Below are 25,193 nucleotides of genomic sequence, written 5' to 3' on the forward strand. Positions count from 1 at the left end.
TTGCTTTTCTTTTTTTTTTTCTGTCACACAGGGCAGCATGTGGATCTTAGTTCCCTGGATCAGGGATCAAACCCAGTCCCCTGCAGTGAAAGTGCAGAGTCCAAACCACCAGACTGCTATGGAATTACCCAAAATATGTTGTTGTTGTTATTTTTTTAAATTAGGGCCGTCTTTGGTGGCCCAGTGGTTAAGATTCCATGCTTCTAGTGCAGGGGGCATGGATTCGATCCTTAGTTGGGGAACTAAGATTTCACAGGCTGCACAGCGCAACTGTAATTAAAACAAAAGATCCCCCCTCCCCAAATAATAGTCTTACCAATAAAGGGTCTTACCTTATTTGCCTTTGTGTCCCCAGTACTTGCCACAGTACATACAATTGGATAGATGTGTAACAAGTGCTGGATGGACAAATAAATCAATGGATAGTTTATGCAGCACCACCTATGAACCCAGTGCTATTAGGGCTGAAGTTTTTATTCTTTTTCTTATCTTACCTTGACAAGGAGGCTATCAAAATGTGCCTTTGCAAGTGTGAGGTGTGGACATAATTATATATCTGTATGTCATTATTACTTTTTATTTGTTGGTATTATCTACAGACTGCTTCTGCTTTAGTGTTTGTCCCTTACTGAGGGACTTTGGGTACATACTTAAAATATTTTTCATTATGTCCTTAAATATTGACCTTTTATGGCTTCTGGGTTCAGCTGAATTTATTAATGTACTACAACTCTACAGTTTCTCAAATTACCCCAGGAATAGAACCAGAGACATTTACCACTTGTATAGTTTCTTATTTAGTCTCTTCAGTATAGCAGCTGAATTTCATCATCTCAAAGTCTTCTGTTTTCCACCTCTTCCTCTTCTTCTGTGTCTCATAGAATGCCACGCCTCTGTCCAGAAGTATTGACCTTAGCTGCAAAGTTCCTTTTGTTCAACTCAGAAATAATTTGTATTGACATTTACAAATATTTACTTCTTAAATGGTCCCTATTTTAAAAACCTGATGTTGTTAAATTTTCATGTATTCTTTTTTAAATAAACAATATAATTCTTGCTTTTAAACCTGATTCTTTACAACTATTGCTTAAAATATTCTTTTATGTTCTTACTCTTTGTTTCTGTAGTTGACTGTCTATGTACAGAGGTTACATATATTTTCAGTGATCTTTTCTAACAAACTAGATATGAAATTTTATGTATTAAATATACTAGTCTGAATTGACTTGAAATCTAACATCTGAACTGCTCTTTCTTTTCCTTTCTCTGGGTTCCTTTTGATTAATTGCCTGATAATGTGAATGGTGAGTCTCTTTTTAAAAATAATGTCATTTACATTTGTTTTATGGAAGGAAATTATATTTTTAAGCCTCAAATTCTTGCTGTTTCTTTGAGGAATAAAAATTACATACTGCAAACTAAGGGTTTTTTTTTTTTTTTAAACAGTTTTTAACTTTTTTTTAAACAGTCATCAAAATCTGTAAGATTAAAATATCTTTACGGTAACTAACACACCTGAGTGAAATATACATTCATTAGGAGTTATAATCAGCTCTGTCACTGTAGGAATTGGCATACATTTTATATTTTTATATTTACATAGGCAAAATGAGCTAAAATAGAAAAGTGTGGTTTTTATGTTACAGGCTAGACCTTCATTCTCATATTCAATTTTGTTTTTAACTAAGTTACTTGGGAGCAATTTCAGTTTTATTTTTCTACTGTTAGTGTACTTTGAAGTTTTTCCGAGAACGTGGAAGTGCAGTGTGTCCTCCTTTATCTCCTCTGCTTCTCCCCACCCACCCCATCCATCCCCAAGCCTAACAGTCACAATGGAAGAAGTGATCTCCTTGTCTTGAATAAGCACATTTCAGTCTGTTTCCTTTCCAGTAAGCAGTTATATACGTTTACTGCTTTAGATGTCATCAGTGGATGCAGCTGTGGCACTGAGCCTCTTCTGCCTCTCTGCAGTGCTGTTATCCAAAAGAGGAAAGGAAACAGTGACATCTTAATGTGCCATTTTAATGTGACGGTTTGATATTCAGAATGGAACGATGAGGTCCTTCTTACCTCAGTGAAGTCATATGCAACTTATCTAAAGTTTCAGAATACCTATTGAGTGAAAACAATTTAGAATGAAAGTCCATGCTTTTTTCCCCAACAGGCTGGAAAGTTAAAAGATGGTGCTCGTTCAGTTAGTAGAACAATTCAGAATAACTTCTTTGACAGCTCCAAGCAAGAAGCAATTGATGTTTTGCTCCTGGGAAATACTCTAAATAGTGATTTAGCTGACAAAGCTCGAGCCCTTTTAACTACTGGAAGTTTGCGTGGTAGGCGTACTTACTTTATATTTTACTTTATGTTGTCTATATTCCTTCTAAAAGTCCAAGAGGTGAATGTAAACTTATTTACATATGTACTTTCTAGTTTGAGTTGATTTAAAATAGTTTTTTGAAGGAATTTCTATCAATGTAATTTTCTAAAATTCCATTCTCCAAAGGAAGTTTGATTCTCCTAAAATATTTATAGCATTAGCAGAATTATTAAGCTGTAAATTGAAACCCATGCATGTTTTCTTTTATAGATTATGATTGAGGGGGAAATGATTTAAATATTGCTAACTTTATTTAAGGCAAGATTTCATAAAATATTCAACTAGTACTTTCAGTATTCAGTAACCTAATTATGTAGAAAGCGTTGCTTTATTGAAAATTTCTGATTATTTTACTAATCACCACCCCAGACATTTCTATAACTTGGTCTTACTTTTTAATTGCTGTTGTTTGAATAAGCTTTAAATCATATTAATAATTTTAAAATGTTGCTTATTATTGGACACTGTCATCCCCAGTTTTTGTATTTGACATAAAATATATGTCAGGCTTTCAGAATAGCTGTTGATTTTTCACTGTGTTTCTTTAAAACCAAAAGAATTTGAGCTCATGTCAGTGAGCATATTAAGCAGGATCATGGGAAAACTCAGTATACATTGTATAACTTATTAAATTAGACTCCCTTAATTTCATTTTTTTTTAATTTTAGCTTTCCAGCACACTGAACATTTTTTTTACTTCTTCTGTTATCCCCCAAAAGAACCCTTTCAGTTTTCCCTGTTCAACTAGGAGAAATTGTTCCGCAGATAACCTCCTCATGGGTTATCACTTGTTATCATGGATTCTTTCAGAATTCTGCATGGTGCTAAAGGTGGTTAATTACAGTCAGCTCCTCAGGGATCTGTAAGTAGGCTGGAGGACTGAAATCTACTAAAGCTCTGAAAACCAGACTCTGATCATAGCTACTGCTTTTAACTTCAGGCTTTCTTCCTGGCTTCCAGCAGTAGACACTGACTCATTTGCATCTTATCACCTCTTTCCACCCATGCCTGCTTTGGTATGGAGGCGTTAATCAACAACCACTGCAAGTAAGCTATTGAAGGAAAGAGAAGTGAGGGACCTGAGTAATTCCCAGACTCAATCATTAGTTTTTTAGTTTCCTGCACATTTTACTGTGTGAAAAACATAGCCTTAAAAAACAATACAATCAGTTCTGCTAAAGCTCTGAGAATGGGAATTTATTCCAACAGGGATGCTATGTCAGGAAAAATTGTGAGTATAACGCCAATTCTGTAGTAGTTCATGCATGATTTCACTGGTAGTAGAAGTGCTAGGGAAATGAAGAAAGCTGCACTCAGCGGAACTGAGGTGGATAGAAATATATAAAACACACACATGTGTGCGTAGACCTCTCCCTCCCTCTGCTCACTAGCTGTGTGATGAGCCAGATCTTCCCATATCTGGTGTCCCAACTTACTCTCCAGTTTCGGAGAACCCTTCTTCCAGCATTCACAATTGCTCACGAGCACAGGCCTCTTCCTGCCCATTTCTATAAGCAAACCTCAAGTCTTTTTCCAGATAAAGTACCATATGTTAGACATATTTGTCCATTCCTTAACCATTTAACATGTGTAGGGTTCTGCTACTGTTTTTATAGCAGGTTCCTATCTTGGCACATCATCGCTGAAGTGTTTGAATGTTGTGCCGAAACCCAAATATTTTTGCCATAAACCCCATGCCTGTGGGAATTTGCACCATTGTGCATAGCATGGTCATTCTGTTAGAATGTATGTGTTGTTTTTTAATAACTGAACTGATTTTACCTGTCAGCTGGGGAGTCTCAGAAAGAATACTCCATGGTATACATTAGGGAAGTATCTGCAATATTTCAGTGTCCTCCAGCCTCTTAGGTTTTCGGGTTTGTATTCTCCCTCAAAAGTATGTGCACTTGCACACTCAGCAGACATACATATGGGACCAGCCTGGAAAGCAGGCCTGGAACCTTCTGATTGTGAAACTCTGAACATCACTATGTCCCCGTAGGAGTTTTCTTAGATACAGTGGGTTTACATCGGTTATTGTTATATATTTTATCTTTGGTATCCTTCAGCCATCAGAAAAAAATTGTCATCAAACTAAATCAAAAGAAAAAACTGAAGCTGTCTGAGAAGGTTTTGTCATAACACTCTAGACTTCAACTGTAACTTACTGTGTTACTAATGATTCTTTGTTTTCTTCTTGATGCATCCGTAGTTTCTGAACAGACATTACAGTCAGGTACAGTATAGAACATCAACCTTTCAATAAATGCAGCTTTTTCTCAATTTTTTTTTTAAAAGTAGTTGTTGTATATAAATAGAGCCACAAATAAATGGAAGCATTATTTTGCCTTCTGATTCTGACAGGATAAATTGATGTGTTGTTTTAATCTGAGAAAAAAAATTTAAGTTTGAGAAAACAGAGTACTTCATTTAGAAGGAGCTATGCCAAGCTCTTTGTCTTCTTATAGCAAGTGCTTAATTTCAATTAAATAGGGGTCATCTAGTTTTAATTTTACTTGTACATTTCAGTGAACAAACATTATTAGTGTTATATTTTACCCTTTATTGTTTTTTAGTCACTAAGTCATATCTGACTCCATTACAACCCCATGGACCGTAGCCCACCACGTTCTTCTGTCCATGGAATTTCTTAGGCAAGAATATTGGAGTGTGTTGCCATTTCCTTCTCCAGGGGATTTCCCAGCTCAGGGGTTGAACTTGCATCTCCTGCATTGTCAGGAGGATTCTTTACCACTGAGCTACCAGGGAAGTCCTGGAAAAAATCTAGATGTGACTCTTACGGATTAATGTCGCAGTACTACCTGTGATATTTACAACTACTCAATAGCGCTTGTCACACACATAACATTTTAAAAAAGACATTGACTCATTTTCTTATATGGTGTGTGAAATATTTTCTGAAACTGGAAGACCTGCACTGAAATATGATCTGAAATCTTTTAAAAAGCATTAAGATTGCTAGCAAAGTTAGAAGAGCCAAGTGTGTAAGACCTCAAGGTCTTATTTTTCTTGTCATTCCAGTTCTTAAAAATTCTCTGGACGAGGTTTATGATCTTGTCTTTAAACCTGAATCTGTGCAAAAGGAACTCTTGCTAGAAACTTTGCTGAAAAGGCATCTTTTCTTCCTTTCACTTAAGATTTGGTATCACTTAAGATTTGTTTCACTTAGTTATTTTTCTGAGTGTTTTAAGACACTGTGGGTGAGATTTTTGAGAAGATGGAGGAAGAGAGCATTTGTATTTATTTTTGAATTAACATCATGAAATCTGTTTTCTGAAATTATACGATATTTAGGGATGGACATCTGTTTGAACACAGACACATTTCTTTCTGAACATTAAGGTGCCAACCAGTTTTTTAAAATAAGAATAAACTGGGAATTTTAGAACTTTTTATCCCATTTATAAACTGACTTTAGTAACTTACTCAACGTGGCGACATGTTATTCTTCACACAATTCATTGTATGTCTTGCTGCATATTTTAAGCCGTTAAATAATTATAGAGCTTGTGTTTTCATGTAGAAAAGATTGTAGAAGCTGTTTTCATAGTAGTAACAATGGCAGTGACTTCAATTAGAAAGACCAGTGTTGATCCATAGTAATAGAGAAGGATTCTTTATGCAGGTTCAGCCAACTTTCAGTTAACCATATCAACAGGCCAGAAAAACAATCTGCTTTCATTCCCACCAGACACCTCTGTGCAAGTAATCAAATAACAGGGTTAGAAATGTATACATGTGCCCCTAGGAACAGTGAAGATGTGCTTGTCACCTGAATCTGCATTTCTTTTGTGGGATTCACAGGTCAGACTATTTTCATTCTAATCTGAAAATGTTATTTGCCTTTTTCACTCGTTCTTTCACAAGCCTGCTTGCTGTACCTTGGTATCCATTCCAAAAATAATAATTAGTACCATAATAAAATAAGATCACCTGGTGAAAGGTGAAGATCATTTTGATTTCCGTCTCCTCTTGGCAGTTAACCACCCTTTTAAGGGCATATTCTCTATTATTATTAATAGATTGAAGTCCTAGGAAGTTTCTGTTCACTTTGAGTGCCAGGATTTGACTTAATCTAAATGAAATGTGGTTTAGAAGACAGAAAGTTAGGTGGAAGCTGAAAGGTAGGCGGAGAAGAGAGATTGAGGATTCAAAATGTATTTCACGTTTATTCATTTAACCATTATTTACTGAACACTCAGTATGTACCAGGCGCTCTTCTAGTCTGGAGATACTGGAGCAAATAAAATAGACCACAACTGCCTTATAGCACAGGGAACTCAACTTAATGATCTGTGGTGACTCAAATGGGAGGGAAATCCAAAAAGAGGGGATGTATGTATACATATAGCCGATTCCCTTCACTGTAGAGCAGAAACTGACACAACATTATAAAGCGACTACTGGGGCTTCCCATGTGGTGCAGCAGTAAAGAATCTGCCTGCCAATGCAGGGGGCAGAAGATGCGGGTTCGATCCCTAGGTGGGGACGATGCCCTGGAGGAGGAAGTGGCAATGCACTCCAGTATTCTTGTCTGGAAAAATTCCATGGGCAGAGGAGCCTGGTGGGCTATAGTTGCAAAGAGTCAGACATGACTGAGCACACACACTCACACACCCCAATAAATAAATAAAATGAAAGGATGTTCATTCTTTGTGTGTTAGTCACTCAGTCATGTTCTACTCTGTGACCCCATGGACTGTAGCCCGCCAGGCTTCTCTGTCCATGGAATTCTCTAGGCAAGAATACTAGAGTGTGTTGCCATTTCCTACTCCAGGGGATTTTCATGACCTTGGGATTGCACCCAGGTCTCCTGCATTGCAGGCAGATTCTTTACTGTCTGAGCCACAGAACTATCATATTACCAAGCATATCCACTTCTGGATATATATTTGCATACTGAAGTGGATAGCCATTCCCTTTTCCAGTGGATCTTCTTGACTCAGGGTTCAAACCCAGGTCTCCTGCATTGCAGGCAGATTCTTTTACCATTTGAGCTACCAGGGAAGCTCCATTCATTCTGGTCCCCCCCCCCCAAAAAAAAAAAAAATAAAAATGAGATCGACCAACATTTCTGCCCTCATGGAGCTTCCATTTTTGGTGAGGGGTGACAGTTAACAGGATAAATAAAATGCATAATTTTTACATGGTAATAAACACCATAGAGAACAGTAAAGCAGGGAGGTGATATGGACAGTAAGAGACAGAATGCACATTTTAATAAACTGATCAGGAAAGGCCTCACTGCAGAGTTGGTGCCTGCAGGCGGTGAGGGGAGAGTGTTGCGAGCAGTGGAAGCAGCCAGTGCAGAGGGGGTCCAGGGCCAGAGCAGTGAGCAAGTAGGGCTGGGATGGCAGCTGAGGGTAGAAAGTCAGGGCAGGTGTCTGGGGTTTTGTAGAACATTGGTGAAGACTCGGTGTCGCCTGTGAGCTGGGAGGCTTTTAGTAATGGTTTCATTCTCCAACATCTCATTATTATCCGTGATTTGTGTTTGTGTCAGGGAGCTGTTTTTCATCAAGCTCCCTGTCAGTAGCTATAGTCCTATTTGTCATGGTTCTTGAACATCTTTGTTTGGGGAGAAATAACTTATTTTTACTAGCCTCTGAATGAAAGTCAGTTGCTATATTCCTTAAAATTTGCAATCTCTGATTTTGTGTATCATAAAATGATGTACTATTTCACTGAAATAGAACCGTTTTGCATGTTTTATGTTGCTGCATTAATTTTGTAATTTTTTTTTTAACTTGGGCTGTTGTACTTCACGTGGTTGATATTTTAAAAGTGTGTTGGTTACTTGCATTGTGTTGGGCTCTGTGTTCAAGGCTGATCTCTTTTGTGCCTGTGCATGTATTTGATGCTTGTTTGTGCCGACAATGGTAATTGTACTTTCCAGGCATCATTTTTCAGTTATGAGGGTCAATTTTTGTAAGTGTTTTCATGCAGCCAAAATTTTGTTGTATTTTGTTTTTGATCAGCATCTTCTAAAGTACTAAAGAGCATGTGTGAGAATTTCTACAAGTATTCAAAGCCCAAGAAAATTCGAGTCTGTGTGGGCACCTGGAACGTGAATGGCGGGAAGCAGTTTCGCAGCATAGCTTTTAAGAATCAGACCCTTACGGACTGGCTTCTTGATGCCCCCAAGTTAGCTGGCATCCAGGAGTTTCAAGGTTGGCTTCTTACAATATGGATTAATTAACCCTGACTCTGATGTATTAATCTAGAAAACAAGTGCAGCACTTCAAAATATGCATTACTTTATAAAAGAAACTTCTATATATACATTTGAAGACCAACAGTCTTCTTAGAGATCGAATCTCTTCAAATCTTAGCTCTTTTGTATTCATAGACCTTTCTCTACTACTTCATAGGAACCCATGGTAAAGTGAGAAACCTTTTTGTTTGTTATTTGATTCTCAGAAAATGTAATCCATACATGAGTAGATAACTCTTTTTTGTGTGGGTTTGTGTATTTATTTTTTTAAGATGTGATTCTTTTTTCTCCTCTTTTCATTCCTTAAACTGATGCATAGCAAATTTGTTTTATGATTGAGAATTTTTCAAACCTAATGTATTTCATTTTTCAAATATAGTCCTTTATTTGCTAAGATAAGAAATAGGGTAGGTCATGAGTAGATTTACAAAACTCATTTTGACATTTATTGTCCCTTTATACAGAACAGTACTGATTCATCCTTATAAAAACTCATCACTGAGTTTGGTACTCTACCACCAAGCTCTTAATAGCCGGTACCAAGCATTGAACTGAGGATGCTTGTATTAAGAATCATGGATTTGAGGACTGTTTGCTTAAGTCAACTTGAATTCCTTTTTAAAATGGTACACATTTACCAAGTTTTATTTATGAAGGGGATATGTATAGGAAATACTGTGAGATATGGATTTTTCTTTTTTAGTTGCCTTTAATCAGTCACACCTTAAACCCTGGGAATTTCCCTAAACTTTTACTAAAATGCCACTTTCATTTCCATTGAACCTAACTTGAAATCGTAGCTGTAGTGTTAATAGTAATAACAATAATAAAATAACAGCTAGCACTGCTATTATGAGTACTTGACATCTATTCATTTAATCACTGTAACAGAGACACAGGAAGGGAAGTAACCTGCCCAGCGTTGTGCAACTAGCAGTGACAGAGCCAGGATTTGAACTCAGGCAGTTTGGTTCTGGAGTTGTGCTGCACTGCGTTTTATGTGTGAACTTGGGCAAGTTGCTTAGGTTCTCCAGAGCCTCAGTTTCCTGTCTGTAAATAACAGACAGATGTAATCTGTCTCATAAGGTGTCTTCAGTAAAAGAGAAGATTCACCTATAAGCCTTGCACATAATAGCAGGCAATAAACACTTAAAAGCTTTTATTCCTCAGTATTTGTTCATGGTATCTATGAGCTCTTTCTCTGGCTGTCTGTCCCACCTCTGAGTGCTTGGGCTACCCAGATTGCCCTGGCTTGCTGATCTAAGCAGCTCTGTTCTCCTTTGGTCAGCCATGGGAGAGCTAATGGCTGGAAGAGCAGGGCTGGCCTGCAGCCCTGACTGCCCATTTTCCTAGCTTGCTTCCAACCTAGGGATTTCCAGATTAAAGTGTAAAAGTCCCTCTCAGCTGTCTTCTCTAATTTGAGTTGGTTACTCACCTCCCTTATTGTTTGTGCTCTTTCTGAAAAATTTCTTGGTGGCTAAAGAAGGAGGGGATTTATGTTATACTTAGGGTTGATTCGCGTTGTTGTACCGCAGAAACCAGTACAATATTGTAAAGCAATTATCCTCCAATTAAAAATAATAATAAAAAATTTTTTAATTACCTTTCCATTTGGATACATCTTTTAGCCTTTGAGAAGCAGCGTGTTTCTCTGCTGTCCATGGTTCAAACTTAAGCACGAGTTCTTTAAAAAATGATTTCTGAAAGGACTTAAGAATCTTCAAGAATAATAGACTTCAAGAAAAGCAAACTTAGTCACCTGAATAGAAATTGAAAGTAATTTTGTCCCCCTCGTGGTTTTTTGCCTTTAATTTGCTTTTGGTTAAACTTGAAACACAAAAATGGACTTGTATGAGATCTGATGTTCATCTTAGTTTTGTTGGGATAGGGAAGTTGCCATTTAACTTCGGCCATCTTTTAAAAGCCTTTCTTGGATGCTTAATTTTAGATAAAAGAAGTAAACCAATGGATATATTTGCAATTGGTTTTGAGGAAATGGTAGAGTTGAATGCTGGAAACATTGTGAATGCAAGGTAAGCCAGCCACATAACACACAGGGAAACTTTCTAGTTGATGAACATGGGGGGCAGGTAACTAAGTACTTATTACAAGGATAGATAAAGATAATATATGTGAAGATGCTTTTTAAACTGTAGTTCAAATAGTAGTTCTCAAACTTTATGGTTTCAGGTTTTTCTGCACTCTTAAAAATGTTAAAAATCTTAAAGAACTTTTATTTATGTGGTTTTATCTCTTGATACGTATCACTTTAGAAATTAGAGACAAAAATTTTTCAACATTCAGTTCATTTAAAAATAACAATAATAAACTCATTACATGTTAAGTAACACATTTTTTTTTTCTGAAAGGTAACTATTTTCCAAAACAAAAATTTACTAAGAAGGACGGCATTGATTGATAGTTTGCAAATCTATTTAGTCTGGTTTAAGATGGCTGGGTTCTCACATCTACTTCTGCATTAGTCTGTTGCAGTATGTTGTTTAGATTGAAATATATGAAGAAAATCACATAAATATGTGGTTGGGAACCAAAATATTTTAATAGCCTTTCTAGATTATTTCTTCTCTGATAATACTCAGCAAATAGTCATTTTTAACGGTTAGTTACAAAGTGGAATCCAAAACCATAGTGATGAACTTTTTGTGCTCAGTTATACTAAAACGTCGGTCTGTCTTTTACCCGTGCATGATTTTGACACGTCATTCATTAGGCATTTGGAACATATTAGTTTACTGAATTATGCAGATCTTTCAGATTTTGATACATGTCATTATATAATATCAAAACATAATGTTGGTTAATTTCATCACCAAATTTCATCTCTTCAGCAAATTCTTCAAGTATTGGGAAGCTGTCAAGATCACAGGAGCAAATACAGATTTATCAAAATTCCCCCTTTTCCTTCAAAATGTAAATTTTATTATTAGAAATATATACCATAGGTCATGTCCTTTGAAAACACAGGCACGATTGAAAACGCGTTTGCCAGATAATCTAAATCTGAATAACAATAGTGTGTCTGTCACTAGTTCTTCCAAGTAAAAATTGTATTCTATAAAAAAAGTGGCATTTCAGCTCTGACCTCAGACTTGAGTGCTTTTTTCTGAAACAACCATCGTGTATGTGTTCAGTGTGCAGCAAAAGTGGTTGGTTTGTATTTTCCATTCATTACACAGAATATAAAAAGATGAGCTTCTAGGATTGAGCTTTGACAAAATTAGTAATGTTTGCTGCTTCATCACGATGTTCTTAAGTGAAATGGCTATTCTTGCTTGCTGTTGGAGGTTCTTGGAGTTTCCCTGTTGGCTCAGACGGTAAAGAATGTGCCTGCAATGCAGGAGACCCAGGTTTGATCCCTGGTTTGGGAAGATCCCTTGGAGAAGGGAATGGCAGCCCATTCCAGTATTTTTACCTGGGAATTCCCATGGACAGAGGAGCCTGGAGGGCTGCAGTCCATGGAGTCACAAAGAGTGGGATGCGTCTTAGGCACAAACTTACTACTCTGAAAACATATAAAGAGAAAGACAAGCATTTTTCCTACCTTCTTTGTATAAACATGTTTCATAACAACTGGATAGTTGATAAAAGCTCTTCATAGAAAAATTCCAGTTCATTACAAATGCCCATGGAATGCTGAAATTATGAAATCAACATGTTGTAACCTCTGTTGATGAAGAAGGAAATGGCAGCCCACTCCAGTATTCATGCCTGGAGAATCCCATGGACAGAGGAGCCTGGCAGATTATGGTCCATGGGGTAGCAAAGAGTCAGACACGATTAAAGCAACTTAGCACGCAACCGCTGTTAAAATAGTGGATCTAGGCAATGATCATCAGTTGATGTTAAAACCTTATAGAAGGATCAGTGGAGGAACTATAAAGAGTAATTGTCACAGTCTGAACAGCCTGTTAGATGTAATATCTCAGAGATTACATGCTTCCTGCTGTGATGCAAGTCACATGAGGTTATTTTTGCCAAAACAAATCAATAAAATTGAATCACGCATCTATAGTTACCAGTTTAAAACAAAGCTGACAGAAGTACAAAGTATGATGGAGACACATCAGGCAAATCTGGACTGTTAAACATCTTGCAGACAAATAACCCAGCTTCTAAAAGCATAAAGAACATTAAAAAAGAGGATGGGACAAGCCGAGAGACAGTTAAAGACTGTGAAAGACTTGAGGAGGCAACAAGCACATGCAGTGTGCAGACCTGGTTTTAAAGAAACCAGCTATAAGAAACTGTTTTTTTTTAGGTAACAGGAAAATGTAAATATGAGCTCAGTATTATATGCTATTGAGGAAGTGTTAATATTTAAGTGTGATAATGGCCGTTTGATTACAGAAAAATAAAAATCCTGTTGCATTAGTAGTAAAGCATTTTTGGGTAAAGTGGAAAATTTTTTCTCAGATTTGTCATAAAATATTCCAAGATTAGAAAAAGGGGTGGGGAGTTATGGAAGAATAAAGATTGGTAAAATGTGGATAATTGTTGAAGCTGGGTAATAGGTATATGGTAGTTTATTTTATGATTATCTTTTTTGTATATGTTTAAATTTTTTAATAATAAGTTTTTAAAGAGATATTATAATCCATAGAAATAAGAAAAAGGGGGAAAATGTATCTGGAAGCATGTTCTTCTCTGTTATCCTAAAGAGTAAATAAGGAAAAAATAAAGTGTACAAGCTTGAGATTACTCACACAGTGAGCACTTATTTAATAAGAAAGCTCAAGTTTTCTTTGTAAGGGAGTCATAGGATAGACTTTTGACGTGTGATGTTCTTTTGGCTCAGTTTTCGGTTTTCCTTTTTTAAAGGAGACAAAAACACCCAGCCTTCATAAAGATTTCTCTGTTGGTGTGGATTTTGTGATGTCACTAATTTTATTAAATTTGGGCATATAAAGGTATAATTGATAACTGTCCTCCAGAAATAGGCTGTATTACTGTCACCGTCTTTTTGAAGATTCCCTTGTTAATATTTTTTGGTAGCACAACAAATCAGAAACTCTGGGCTGTGGAACTTCAGAAGACCATCTCCAGAGACAACAAGTATGTGCTGCTGGCCTCTGAGCAGTTGGTGGGCGTCTGTCTGTTTGTTTTTATCAGACCACAGCATGCTCCGTTCATCAGGTGAGTAGACAGATGGCTCTCCTAAGGCTGCCTCCTAACACCAGATAACCAAAAGGCCTGGTGTATTTGTGGCTTCAGAGAGACACTGACGCATGGTTCTTGTTCCTGAGTGTTCTTTTTTTTTTTTAATTTAAGTGCAGTTGATTTATATGGACTTCCCAGGTGGCTTAGTGGTAAAGAATCCACCTGCCAATGCAGGAGACACAGGAGACGGGTTCAGTCCCTGGGTCGGAAAGATCCTCTGGAGAAGGAAATGATTACCCCCTCCAGCATTCTTGCTTGGGAAATTCCATGGACAGAGGAGCCTGGCGGGCTACAGTCCATGGGGTCACGAAGAGTCGGACACAACTGTGTATGAACATACACAATGGGTGATAGTTGATTTAAATTGTTAGTTTCAAGTGTACAACAAAGTGATTCAGTTATACATTTGTGTGTATATACACACACACACACACATATATATATATATATATTCTTTTTCAGATTATTTTCCCTTATTGGTTATTACAAAAAATAAAGTACAGGTCTCTGTGCTATATAGTAGGTCTGTGTTGGTTATCCATTTTATATGCCCTCTCACTAGCGCCTTCCCTTTGGTAACCGTAAGTTTGTTTTTTATGTCTGTGGGTCTGTTTCTGTTTTGTAAATAAGTTCATCTGTATCACTAAGTAGTATTCCATTGTATTTATGTACCACGTCTTCTTTATTCATTCATCTGTCAGCGGACATGTAGGTTGTTTCTATGTCTTGATGTTGTGAATGGTGCTGCAGTGAACATTGGGGTGCATGTGTTTTTTCAAATTATAATTTTCTCCAGGTATATCCCCAGGAGTGGAATCCCTGGGTCATATGGTAACTCTTATTTAAATATGTTCTTGATTAAAGAATTGCTAATAGTTTCTCTCCGCTATGTCACAGGCTTCCCTACAAAGTGCCCATGATGTATAGTGTTGTAATTATGTAATAGACATTCCTCATTTCTTATACACACAGAACTATTGAAATCTCTGACCTTTGATTTTGAATTCTTCCTTTTAAAGGGATGTTGCAGTTGATACTGTGAAAACTGGAATGGGAGGAGCAACTGGAAATAAGGGAGCAGTTGCGATACGAATGCTGTTCCACACCACAAGCCTCTGCTTTGTCTGCAGCCACTTTGCTGCCGGGCAGTCCCAAGTCAAAGAACGAAATGATGATTTTGTAGAAATAGCGCGGAAGTTGAGCTTTCCAATGGTAAGCTCTTGCTGCTTGTTTTTGAACAGGAAGCTTGGGAACATATTTCAGTTCACCCCATATTCTATATCAGCTTTTGAAAAGTTAGAATAACTCATGGAAACGTCAGCAAACAGATAACTCCTTGTGTTATTACTGTGGGGTTAAATAAATCAAACCTGGAAGGGGTAAGGCAAAGAAAAAGTTGTAAAACATTTTGTGAATTGATTGTTTGGAATTCTATCTCTCTGCTTCCAGGGAAGGCTGCTCTTCTCCCATGACTATGTGTTTTGGTGTGGCGATTTCAACTACCGGATCGATCTCCCTAATGAGGAAGTGAAAGAGCTTATCAGACAGCAAAACTGGGATTCTCTTATCGCAGGAGATCAGCTTATAAATCAGAAAAATGCTGGACAGGTATATACGTACCTAAGATACTTGCATTGGGAAGAAGGGGATCTTTGATTATGAAAACATGCTTTCCCTAAAGTTTTTTGTTTTTTTTTAAACAACCTCTTGGAGTCTATACTTAATAAGTATGTGCTAAGTCACTTCAGTCATGTCCTTCTCTTTGTGACACTATGGACTATAGCCCGCCAGGCTCCTCTGTCCATGGGATTCTCCAGGCAAGAATGCTTGAGTGGGTTGTCATGCCCTCCTCCTGGGGATTTTCCAGACCCAGAGATCAAACCTAGGTCTGTTATGTCTCTTGCATTGACTTCACATGGTTCTTTACATGAGCACCACCCAGGAAGCCTTTACTAAGTATATATATCTATAGTTTAACAGATAGAAAATTGCCTTCTCTTTTTAAAAAAAGGAAAAAAAAAAAAGGAAAACTTATAATAATAATTTCCAGGAGGAAAAGTATATCATATCTCTATAAAATTCACTTTCAAGTAGAAGAATATACTATTTTTCTTTCAGTAGTAGCAAATTTAAGATCTTACTCATCAAGGCTACTGCTGTTTGGCTCTTAAGATCTTATGGTAATTGACTTTCATTTTTTGTTATTCATTTATGGCCATGCTTTGTGACATGTGGGATCTTAGTTCCCTGACCAGGGATCGAACCTTCACTTTGCCCTGCATTGGAAGTTCAGGTCTTAACCACTGGACTGCCAGAGAAGTCCCTGGAAGAATTTATTTTAAAAAATTTTTTAGGAAGAGATGATTGAGGCCACTTGATATGGTACCTTTCTGGTCATCAGACTTAAATTCTGATGGATACCATGTAACCTTCTGAGGCCCCAGTTCCTCTTGAGAATAAGACACACAATGTGATTTCCAAAATCCCATACAGTTCTAAATGTTTGATTCTGCTCAAAAGTCTGGTGGAATTTCATCGTTCAAGTTTTTGTACTTTGTTTACTCAGACATCAAGTGAATGAGATGATAAAGCCCACATCCTAGGTTATTTTGTCTTAAGCTCTGTTCTATTCAGTTAGAAGTGTTCTTCAGAGGCACGTAGATTTCATGAGTCTCCAGCACATAATAGACATTTAGCGCGTGACTGCCTGAATGAAAACAGAATGTTTTTGCCTTTTTGAAATAACTTCCTTTATGTATGTTTATTTTAGATTTTTAGAGGATTTTTAGAAGGAAAAGTGACCTTTGCTCCAACATATAAATATGACTTGTTTTCTGATGACTATGACACTAGTGAAAAGTGCCGCACCCCTGCATGGACAGACCGTGTCCTCTGGAGAAGACGGAAGTGGCCTTTTGATAGATCAGGTGGACTTCTTCATCTAAATAAGTCAATATAGATTTTATAAGGAAGAGGGGAATGATATAAAATATCAAATAAGGCCAAGAGGACTACATTTTTTTCTCAGCCCAGGTTATCTAGAATAAAATAAATACAATTTAAATATAAAACTTAATTCAGACCTGCTTATAATAAATACTTTGATTTTTCAGTCTATTTTCTTTCAGTGAAATAGTGTCATATAAATAAAAGCAAGGAAAAACATTTTTATTCAATTAACAACTGAATACTAAGTAAGATTTCTAACTGGAATAACTCAAGTGGTTTTGCAAATATTTTGAACTGCTATTTGTCTGTTCAGTTATTTGTAAAACTCTGGTCATGAAGTCTCAGAAGTAAAGGCTCATCTTAGTTTTAACTAAGTAAAGCATAATATGATGACTTCACCAAAAATCCCTGACTTAACAGAGTCTAGACTTCATGCCCATTAGCAAGTGTGTCTGGTGTCCCAGCCTCAGGCAACTTAACTAGTGAAATGAACGAGCTCCATGTGGTCTGTCATGCTCAGGTGACTTCTGTGTTCTATTTTATCCTGACTGCAGCTGAAGATTTAGATCTCCTAAATGCTAGTTTTCAAGATGAAAGCAAAATCCTCTACACATGGACTCCTGGCACTTTGCTGCACTACGGAAGGGCTGAGCTGAAGACTTCTGACCATAGGTTTAAGCAATCTCCGTATTTCTAATCGTGCTTGAAATTTATTTGAAATACATCATTTCTGTAATGTTCCTAACATGTCTCCCTTCCTTTATGCCGAAGGCCTGTCGTTGCCCTGATCGATATTGATATATTTGAAGTTGAAGCTGAAGAGAGGCAAAACATTTATAAAGAAGTAATCGCAGTTCAGGGTCCACCAGATGGTACGGTGTTGGTCTCAATCAAAAGCTGTTTACCAGAAAATAATTTTTTCGATGATGCTTTGATTGATGAGCTTTTACAGCAGTTTACAAATTTCGGTGAAGTTATACTTATAAGGTGAGTAATGTAAAAAGAAAAAAAGCAACTCATGATTCACAAATATCTTCTGTATTAAAAGTTACCTTACTTAATATTTGACTAGTATGTGAGTATTTGTAGAAATTCCCTGGTAGCTCAGTCAGTAAAGAATCTGTTTGCAGCCGGAGACCTGGCTTCAATCCCTGGGTTGGGAAGATCCCCTGGACAAGGAAATGGCAACCCTCTCCAGTATTCTTGCCTGGAAAATCCCATGGACAAAGGAGCCTGGCAGGCTAAGTCCATGGGGTTGCAATAGTCAGACAAGTCGTAGCAAAGAAACCACCATGAATATTTGTATCTTCAAACTAAAAATCATGCTATAGAAATATTATTCAAAGAACCCATGGGTCTTGAAACTGGAGTCTCTACTCAGAAAATTTAAAGTTGAGTGGTGAAACTGCATGAACAACTGATGACAAAACTACGCGCACATGTAGATATGTTCTCTCAGGACTCCTGTGCACTGTAACACGGAAGCCCTGTGGAAGAGTGAATGTGTGGTAGCAGTAGTTTAGTGTTTCGAGGAGTGATAGGAGTAAAGCAGAGTGACTTCTCTGCCCTCCATTTAAGACATTAGATGTTCTCAGTGATTTTAAGTGATATGATTTCCATCTGATGGAGGAGCAGTGCTGCCAGGCAAACAGTTAGGAGTTATCCTTCCCTGCCTTGGTTTCCGGCATTGACTTAACCATCTGCCTTTTGCAGAACCAGATGCCTCTTGCGTTGTTGAAAAATATGTTCTCTTCCCAGTGTACAGCAATTTTGACAAACTGAATAACGTGTGTTTGAATTTCATAGGGAAGAGGTACTATTAAATTCCTTTCTCTGCTGTTTCATGTGTTTATTGAGGGATGTTTCATAGCTGTTTAGTGGGCAAGTCTCTCTACTGGGTACTCTGTCAGATGGAGGAGGAATTGAAGTCTCAGTTCCTATTTGGAATCTAAGAAAGCTAAGCGTGTGTGTAATGGCTTCCTTAGGTGTTTACCAGAATGGCCCACAGAATGAAGACGGCTTGGTTTCTTGCAGGGTGAGAAGGTTGCCTGAGAAGCTTCCTCTCCTTTCTGAGAGTAAATGGGCAAATAGAGAAGAAATTATATTTAGACTTACCTCAAATTGTTTGACAAAGATCTACCTCACAGGTTTAAAATGAAACAAAAAACGTCTAGAGATCTTAAGACTCCAGCAAGTACGTGGTGAAATTTCACAATGACAGTAAGCATTGCCAAGTGCAGAAATGCCAAACCACTGGGAGCATCACACGGACTGTGTGAGTGGGCACACAGAAGCAGATGAATGTCCTTCTGAGCGAGTGTAAACTCCTGTTCAGACTTTACAGGACTTTTTCCGATGATAACAAGCACTGTGGGGGAAGCTTTAGGTTGCAGTTTAACACTGTCAGGGGAGTGGGTAAGTTTCCTCGGTTCTGTCTCGTCACAACAAAAATTTGAGGAGACCGACGTTAAAGCCCTTGGCGCATCACAGCTCTCGGACAGTGTTACAGCTCCCTCAGTTTTATTTAGAAAATAAAGGAAGATACAGCCTCGAGGCAATGCCCCAAAAGACAGGACAAGAAAAGAGAGAGCAAGCGCTCTCTCTCGGTGAGAGTGAACCCAGAGTGTACGTAAGGGATGAACGACTGACACAGGGAAAGGACCTTCCTGCCTTTTTTCTAGTCTCTAAAGAGCTTGGTGTTATTAGGTAGTTAAGAATAGGAAAAAGGAGTCCAGAATGGTGGTGACTAAAAGACAAGGGAAAAGCCCTTGAAAATAGGACAAAGGAAGGTCCAAGGACTAGAGTGAGGACCTCAGGTAGAACAAACAGCACTGCTGGCTAGCCCAATTTACATAGGGCAGGCCCAGAGGGAGGAAAAAACATATAAAAAAAGAGGAGCCAAAGGGCCGGGGTCCTCTCTATCCCGCGCGTGCACAACTGTTCTCTCTCTCTCTGTCTCCCGCGCTCGCTCGCTCTCTCTTTTCTCATCCCGGGTCGGCATGCCCTCCTGCCTCGAGGCTCTATCTTCCTTTATTTTCTAAATAAAACTGAGGGATATGTAACACTGTCCAAGAGCTGTGATGCGCCAAGGGCTTTAACGTCGCCTCAAATTTTTGTTGTGACGAGACAGAACCGAGGAAACTTACCCACTCCCCTGACAATGTTAAATTACAACCAAATGCTTTCCCCACAATGCTTGTTATCATTGGAAAAAGTATTGGTAACAGAACAAGCACTGGTAACAAAACGAAGGTAATGTTATCCTGACATAAAACCATGTGGTACCTCCTCACCTAGAGTATTCTGATTGGTCCACCTTAAGACCACCAAGGTAGAACAGACAGGGGAGACACCAGAGAGTGAAGGAAGACAGGAATACTGTTGCCTGGAGGCTAAAGACTGAAGTCATCATATGTAAATTATATGTAAATAAGAGATTTCCTGAAAATGTAGATGGGGCAGGCTACTTAAATTAATTGGGAAGAAAGTCTAGAATGCTTCTACCCTATTGAGTAAAAATAGGAAGAAAGTACAACACACATTTAGAGTTCCCCAGGCCCATTCCTTCTGACAGACAGTTTTAGTAACACTGTATTGGGTTGACCAGAAAGGTCATTTGGATTTTTCCGTACCTTCTGAGGGGGGATCCCAAACGAACTTTTTGGCCAACCCAGTATCTAAAGGAATTTGAATTTGAATGTTCTTGCCTGGAGAATCCCAGGGACGGCGGAGCCTGGTGGGCTGCCGTCTATGGGGTCGCACAGAGTCGGACACGACTGAAGCGACTTAGCAGCAGCAGCAGCAGCAGCAGGGAAAGAGTGCCCTCTCCAGATCACCACTGGCCCTGCGACTCTCAGGCTTGTAGTTTTGCTTCCTGGCCTCTGTAAGTCCTTGCTTATCAGTAATCATTGGGCTGGTTATATCTGAGGTATTCATTGCGTCTTTTTATTGTTTGTTTTTCTCTTCCTTAAAGATTTGTGGAAGATAAAATGTGGGTTACGTTTTTGGAGGGAAGCTCTGCCTTGAGTGTTCTGAACCTGAATGGGAAAGAGGTAAAGTAGCATTTGTTGAATCTAAGCCATTCAGTGATTTAGTGTCTAAGGACTATATTTTTAAGATACATGCAGCAAATTATCTAAACGTGTTTCGAATGTCTAGTTGCATGATGCCTCAAATTACCTAACATCCAACATCCTAATTATTTTTTAACTTTGACAGTCTGAAAAACTAGAAGTAATATGTCACTTCTGTGTTAAGATTTCAATGGAGAGTTTTTCAATTAACTGGTCATTTAGTACTTCTCTGGCGAGCTGTTTATGACCTTAGCCTGTGTACCCCCCCAGGGTATTCATCTTTGAAGCTCCCTTGATGTTAACTCCTTTTCATAATGTGCTGTACGTGTTCTTCCCAGTTTGTCTTGTGACTTTGTTGTGTTTTCACCATATAGAAATTACTGATTTTTAAATTTAATTCTGCCTTTAATACCTTAAGCCTTTCCTCCTCCCATGGTGTCATTAATATTTAAGAGCAGCTCTCAATTTGGCATTCCTTGTCAGCTCTTACTCCTTTTTTGAATATTTGTTTTGTCTTTCCCCTGGTCATTTTCCTTGTTTAGTTTTTTCTCTCGCTTCTTTTTCAGCCCTGTCCCTCACCCTCAAGTCTGTGTTACGCTTTTAGAAACTACCCACCCTTAGCTCCCTTAAAAGATTTTCAAAATTCTGAGAAAATCATGTTTCTGGAGAACATTTTGAAAGTCAGACATTTCCAAACCTCTCCTCTGTCCTTGTCATTACAGTTGTTTCAGCCCAGATCTTCTAGATACAAGTAGATCGATAGGAACTGTTCCATTTCAGGGGAGAATCTGGAAAAAGTACACAGTGTAAGCAGGGCAAACCTAAAGGATAACCTTCTTGAGCATTTTTTTCCCAGCATCTAAATTTCTTCCTTTCCATTTGGTTCTGATCTCTGCCAAGTAAATATTCTTGATGAAGTGCATCTTAAGTGGCCATTATAGTGACTGAGGCTTAAGAAGTCATGTTAGTATTCTTTGATGAATGCATAACAAAAGTTGTTGACTGAAGAAAAAAAATGGTCCCTGAAGCCTGTTAACTAGTTCTCTCTTCAAACCTTAGCATGGATGCTAAATTCCTATTAAACACAACTGTGCTGTTCAGGCCGGCAGCTGTCAGCCTTTCCAGACTGTGCCATCAAAGAATTCTGATGTCAGTAGCATTTAAGGAAAGTATTTTTTAATATGACAGGACAATGTAACTTGATTATAATACATTGATTGTTTTAGACTATACTTTTGTCTAAAAGCTTCTCAACTTTTTAGGAACGACAGTGTGCCAGTTTCACAGATACTAGTCTCTGTTTTCAGAATGGTTAATTTTTGTTGAAGATTTAAAATGATCTTAGATTCTCTTAAGTATGCTTGTGACATTTGAAATGCTGAAAAGTCTAAATGAACAGGAAAGTATTTTCTACTGTCCTTTCTTTGATTGTCTCGTGGAAACAATTAATCTGTGGATCAAAATCAAAGAAAGTATAAATTTATGTAGCAGAGTTGTCAGTGAATTTAGATCTGGCCCAGGAAAGATATTTACTGCAGCAAAGAAAACTTAGATTTGTGTGCATCCTAGAAAAGAAGACCTGAGATTAGCAGCAATAGGCTGTTTTGTTTTTGCCACACTGTGTGGCTTGTCAGATCTCAGTTCTGAGGTCAAGGATTAAACCTGGACAATGGCAGTGATGGCATCACCGACTCAAGGGTCATGAGTTTGAGCAAACTCCGAGAGATAGTGAAGGACAGAGGAGCCTGGCATGTTGCAGGCCATGGGGTCGCAAAGAGATGCATATGATTTAGCAACTGAACAACAGCAATGACAGTGAAAGCCTGGAGTCCTAACCACTAGGCCACCAGGAAATTCCCTAACATAGGTTTTTAAAGGGAGTAATGGGGACATTTGAAACTAGATGACAATACGGTATATGTGAAATGATTGTATTGAATGAATCTAGCTGAGTTAAGCCTATACTGTTATAACTTAAACAGACACTTTATTCCAAGATACTTAATTTTCATGCCAATGAATTTTTAATTTTGTATCTCTTTTACTCAACCAGTTATTGGGTAGGACTATAACAATTACTTTAAAAAGTCCAGACTGGATCAAAACTTTGGAAGAAGAAATGAGCTTAGAGAAAATCAGCGTCCCCTTGCCATCATCAACCAGCTCCACCCTCCTAGGTGAAGATGTGGAGGTCACGGCTGACTTCGATATGGAAGGTCTGCTCATTGAACACGTTGATTTCTATCCTTCTAGACAGGTTTCCTTCCCATCAGCAGAGTCTTAGTCTCCAAATTTATCCTTCTCTTTCTTCTTGTAACACTCAGAGAAGTATTAATCAGATTTGGTTTACATCATATGGTGTGTTTTTTGCTTGTTACTCAGACTTCAGATGTATGTGTCCTTCTGCCATACAAAGGTCAAGACCTTTACATTAGTTAATGTCCTTGTGTGATATATAAAGCACAAAGTGGTATTTTTAGTGTGTGGTTTGGTTCCACTGATTGTAGTTAAGGTGGAAGAGTAGGAGCTCTGTGCAGAAATGAGTTTAAAATATTTACAGCCAAAGAGGATGTATTTCAAAGTCATTTAAAAAAAAAAAGTGGCTGGGAACACATTTGAAACTGAACCCACTCATGTAGATGTAACCATCTCAAGTTTAAGAGTTGGGCCAGGTTATCTTAATATAATAATTTCCTTAAATGTGATTAAGAAATGTATTTGCTTTTTAATACTGTATCTGCTATATTATTTTAACATATTTTCCACTAAAATGCACACCTTAAGTTTATAAAAGGGTAATATATCATATTGTGATATCCCATACCTCTAGGTAACACATTTAAGAGTTGAACACCTTAGAAGATCAGTTTGTTTTCACATTTCTCTGTTCATTTGTTTGCTGAGTTCACACGTTTATGCAGTACCTTTTATGTGCCAGTTACATGCTAAGTGCTGGAAATTCAACAGATGGCATCCTTGCCATCCCTAAAGTCACGGCTCAGTGGGTGTTACATACAAGTAAGCAGACAGTGACATCAACACACTCAGGAACGGTGCTGCTATAGTTCTTGGGATAGTCGCCTGACTTAGAGTTGGACAGTTGGAAGAATGTACCCAGAGAAATTGAAATTGAGAATCTGAAGACTGAGTGAGAATTAGATTAAAGAGGATAGAGAGACATGAACCAGGACGAAGGAATGTGCAGAGACCTAAGGGGGACAAAAGAATCTAAGTAGGTGATGCAGATGTGCTTGTGCAAGAGGAAGGGAAGAAAGAGCAGGAAGAGGAGTTGGTGTGGATGGAAGGTGAATTTGTTTTCTGTTTTGTTTGAAATATTTATTTATTTGGCTGCACTGGGTTTTATTTGCAGCATGCAGGATCTTTAGCATGCGGTCTTAGTTGTGACTTGTAGGATCTGGTTCCCTGACCAGGGATTGAACCCGGGCCCCCTGCATTGGGAGCATGGAGTCTTAGCCACTGGACCAGCAGGGAATCCTGAATTTGGTTTTGAATGTGTTGAAATTGAGGCATCTGTGGGGTGCATCGTGTCCAGAAGTAGGCTGTGGGCATGTGGGCTCTCAGTAGAGAGCCCGGAGCTTTGATGATAGGTAAGGCCCTAGATAGCATATCAAAAAGCAGAGACATTACTTTGCCAACAAAGGTCTGTCTAGTCAAGGCTATGGTTTTTCCAGTGGTCATGTATGGATGTGAGAGTTGGACTGTGAGGAAAGCTGATCGCCGAAGAATTGATGCTTTTGAACTGTGATGTTGGAGAAGACTCTTGAGAGTCCCTTGGACTGCAAGGAGATCCAACCAGTCCATTCTAAAGGCGATCAGTCCTGGTTCTTCATTGGAAGGACTGATGCTAAAGCTGAAACTCCAATACTTTGGCCACCTCATGTGACGAGTTGACTCACTGGAAAAGACTCTGATGCTGGGAGGGATTGGGGGCAGGAGGAGAAGGGGACGACAGAGAATGAGATGGCTGGATGGCATCACCGACTCGATGGATATGAGTTTGAGTGAACTCCGGCAGTTGGTGATGGACAGGGAGGCCTGGTGTGCTGTGATTCATGGGGTCGCAAAGAGTCGGACACGACTGAGCAACTGAACTGAACTGAAGACCCTGTGTTTGGATTTGCTTGGCCAGAAACCTGACACAGAGATGGGAGAGGGCTTCCTGGGATGAGACCAAGACCTAGACTTTGAAGGACAGGCAGAAGAAGGCTGCCCATAAAAGGAAAAGCAGAAGGAACAACTAGAAATGTCAGAGAGCCAGGAGAATATAGCACTTAAAGACCAAGTGGAGAAAAGATGACAAGGAGCAGTGATCTATAGCGTCCTCTGTCTTAGGGCGAGAAGAAGTGAGCACCACAGCTTGCCCTTT

At 38.4% G+C, this 25,193-nt stretch overlaps 1 protein-coding gene across 8 annotated transcripts in view; it reads left to right on the plus strand.

Annotated features, from left to right (window-relative positions):
* The window catches only part of SYNJ1 (synaptojanin 1), a 91,278-nt gene that overhangs the window by 44,677 nt on the left and 21,408 nt on the right, over positions 1-25,193 (plus strand). For 6 of the 8 annotated variants that reach the window (XM_088835790.1, XM_088835782.1, XM_088835788.1 and 3 more), the window contains exons 12-22: positions 2,165-2,330; positions 8,371-8,562; positions 10,555-10,639; positions 13,620-13,760; positions 14,804-14,996; positions 15,234-15,392; positions 16,555-16,711; positions 17,288-17,405; positions 17,505-17,720; positions 20,707-20,785; positions 22,860-23,022. In XM_088835790.1, the coding sequence (XP_088691916.1) occupies positions 2,165-2,330; positions 8,371-8,562; positions 10,555-10,639; positions 13,620-13,760; positions 14,804-14,996; positions 15,234-15,392; positions 16,555-16,711; positions 17,288-17,405; positions 17,505-17,720; positions 20,707-20,785; positions 22,860-23,022 (1,669 nt within the window). The remainder of the gene's footprint in view (positions 1-2,164; positions 2,331-8,370; positions 8,563-10,554; positions 10,640-13,619; positions 13,761-14,803; positions 14,997-15,233; positions 15,393-16,554; positions 16,712-17,287; positions 17,406-17,504; positions 17,721-20,706; positions 20,786-22,859; positions 23,023-25,193) is intronic. The other 2 variants (XM_088835785.1, XM_055421309.2) reach the window with 1 other exon arrangement.

Source organism: Moschus berezovskii, chromosome 1 (genome assembly GCF_049115385.1).
Source record: "Moschus berezovskii isolate FMDL1 chromosome 1, NW_MosBer_1.0, whole genome shotgun sequence".
NCBI classification, from domain to species: Eukaryota; Metazoa; Chordata; class Mammalia; order Artiodactyla; family Moschidae; genus Moschus; species Moschus berezovskii.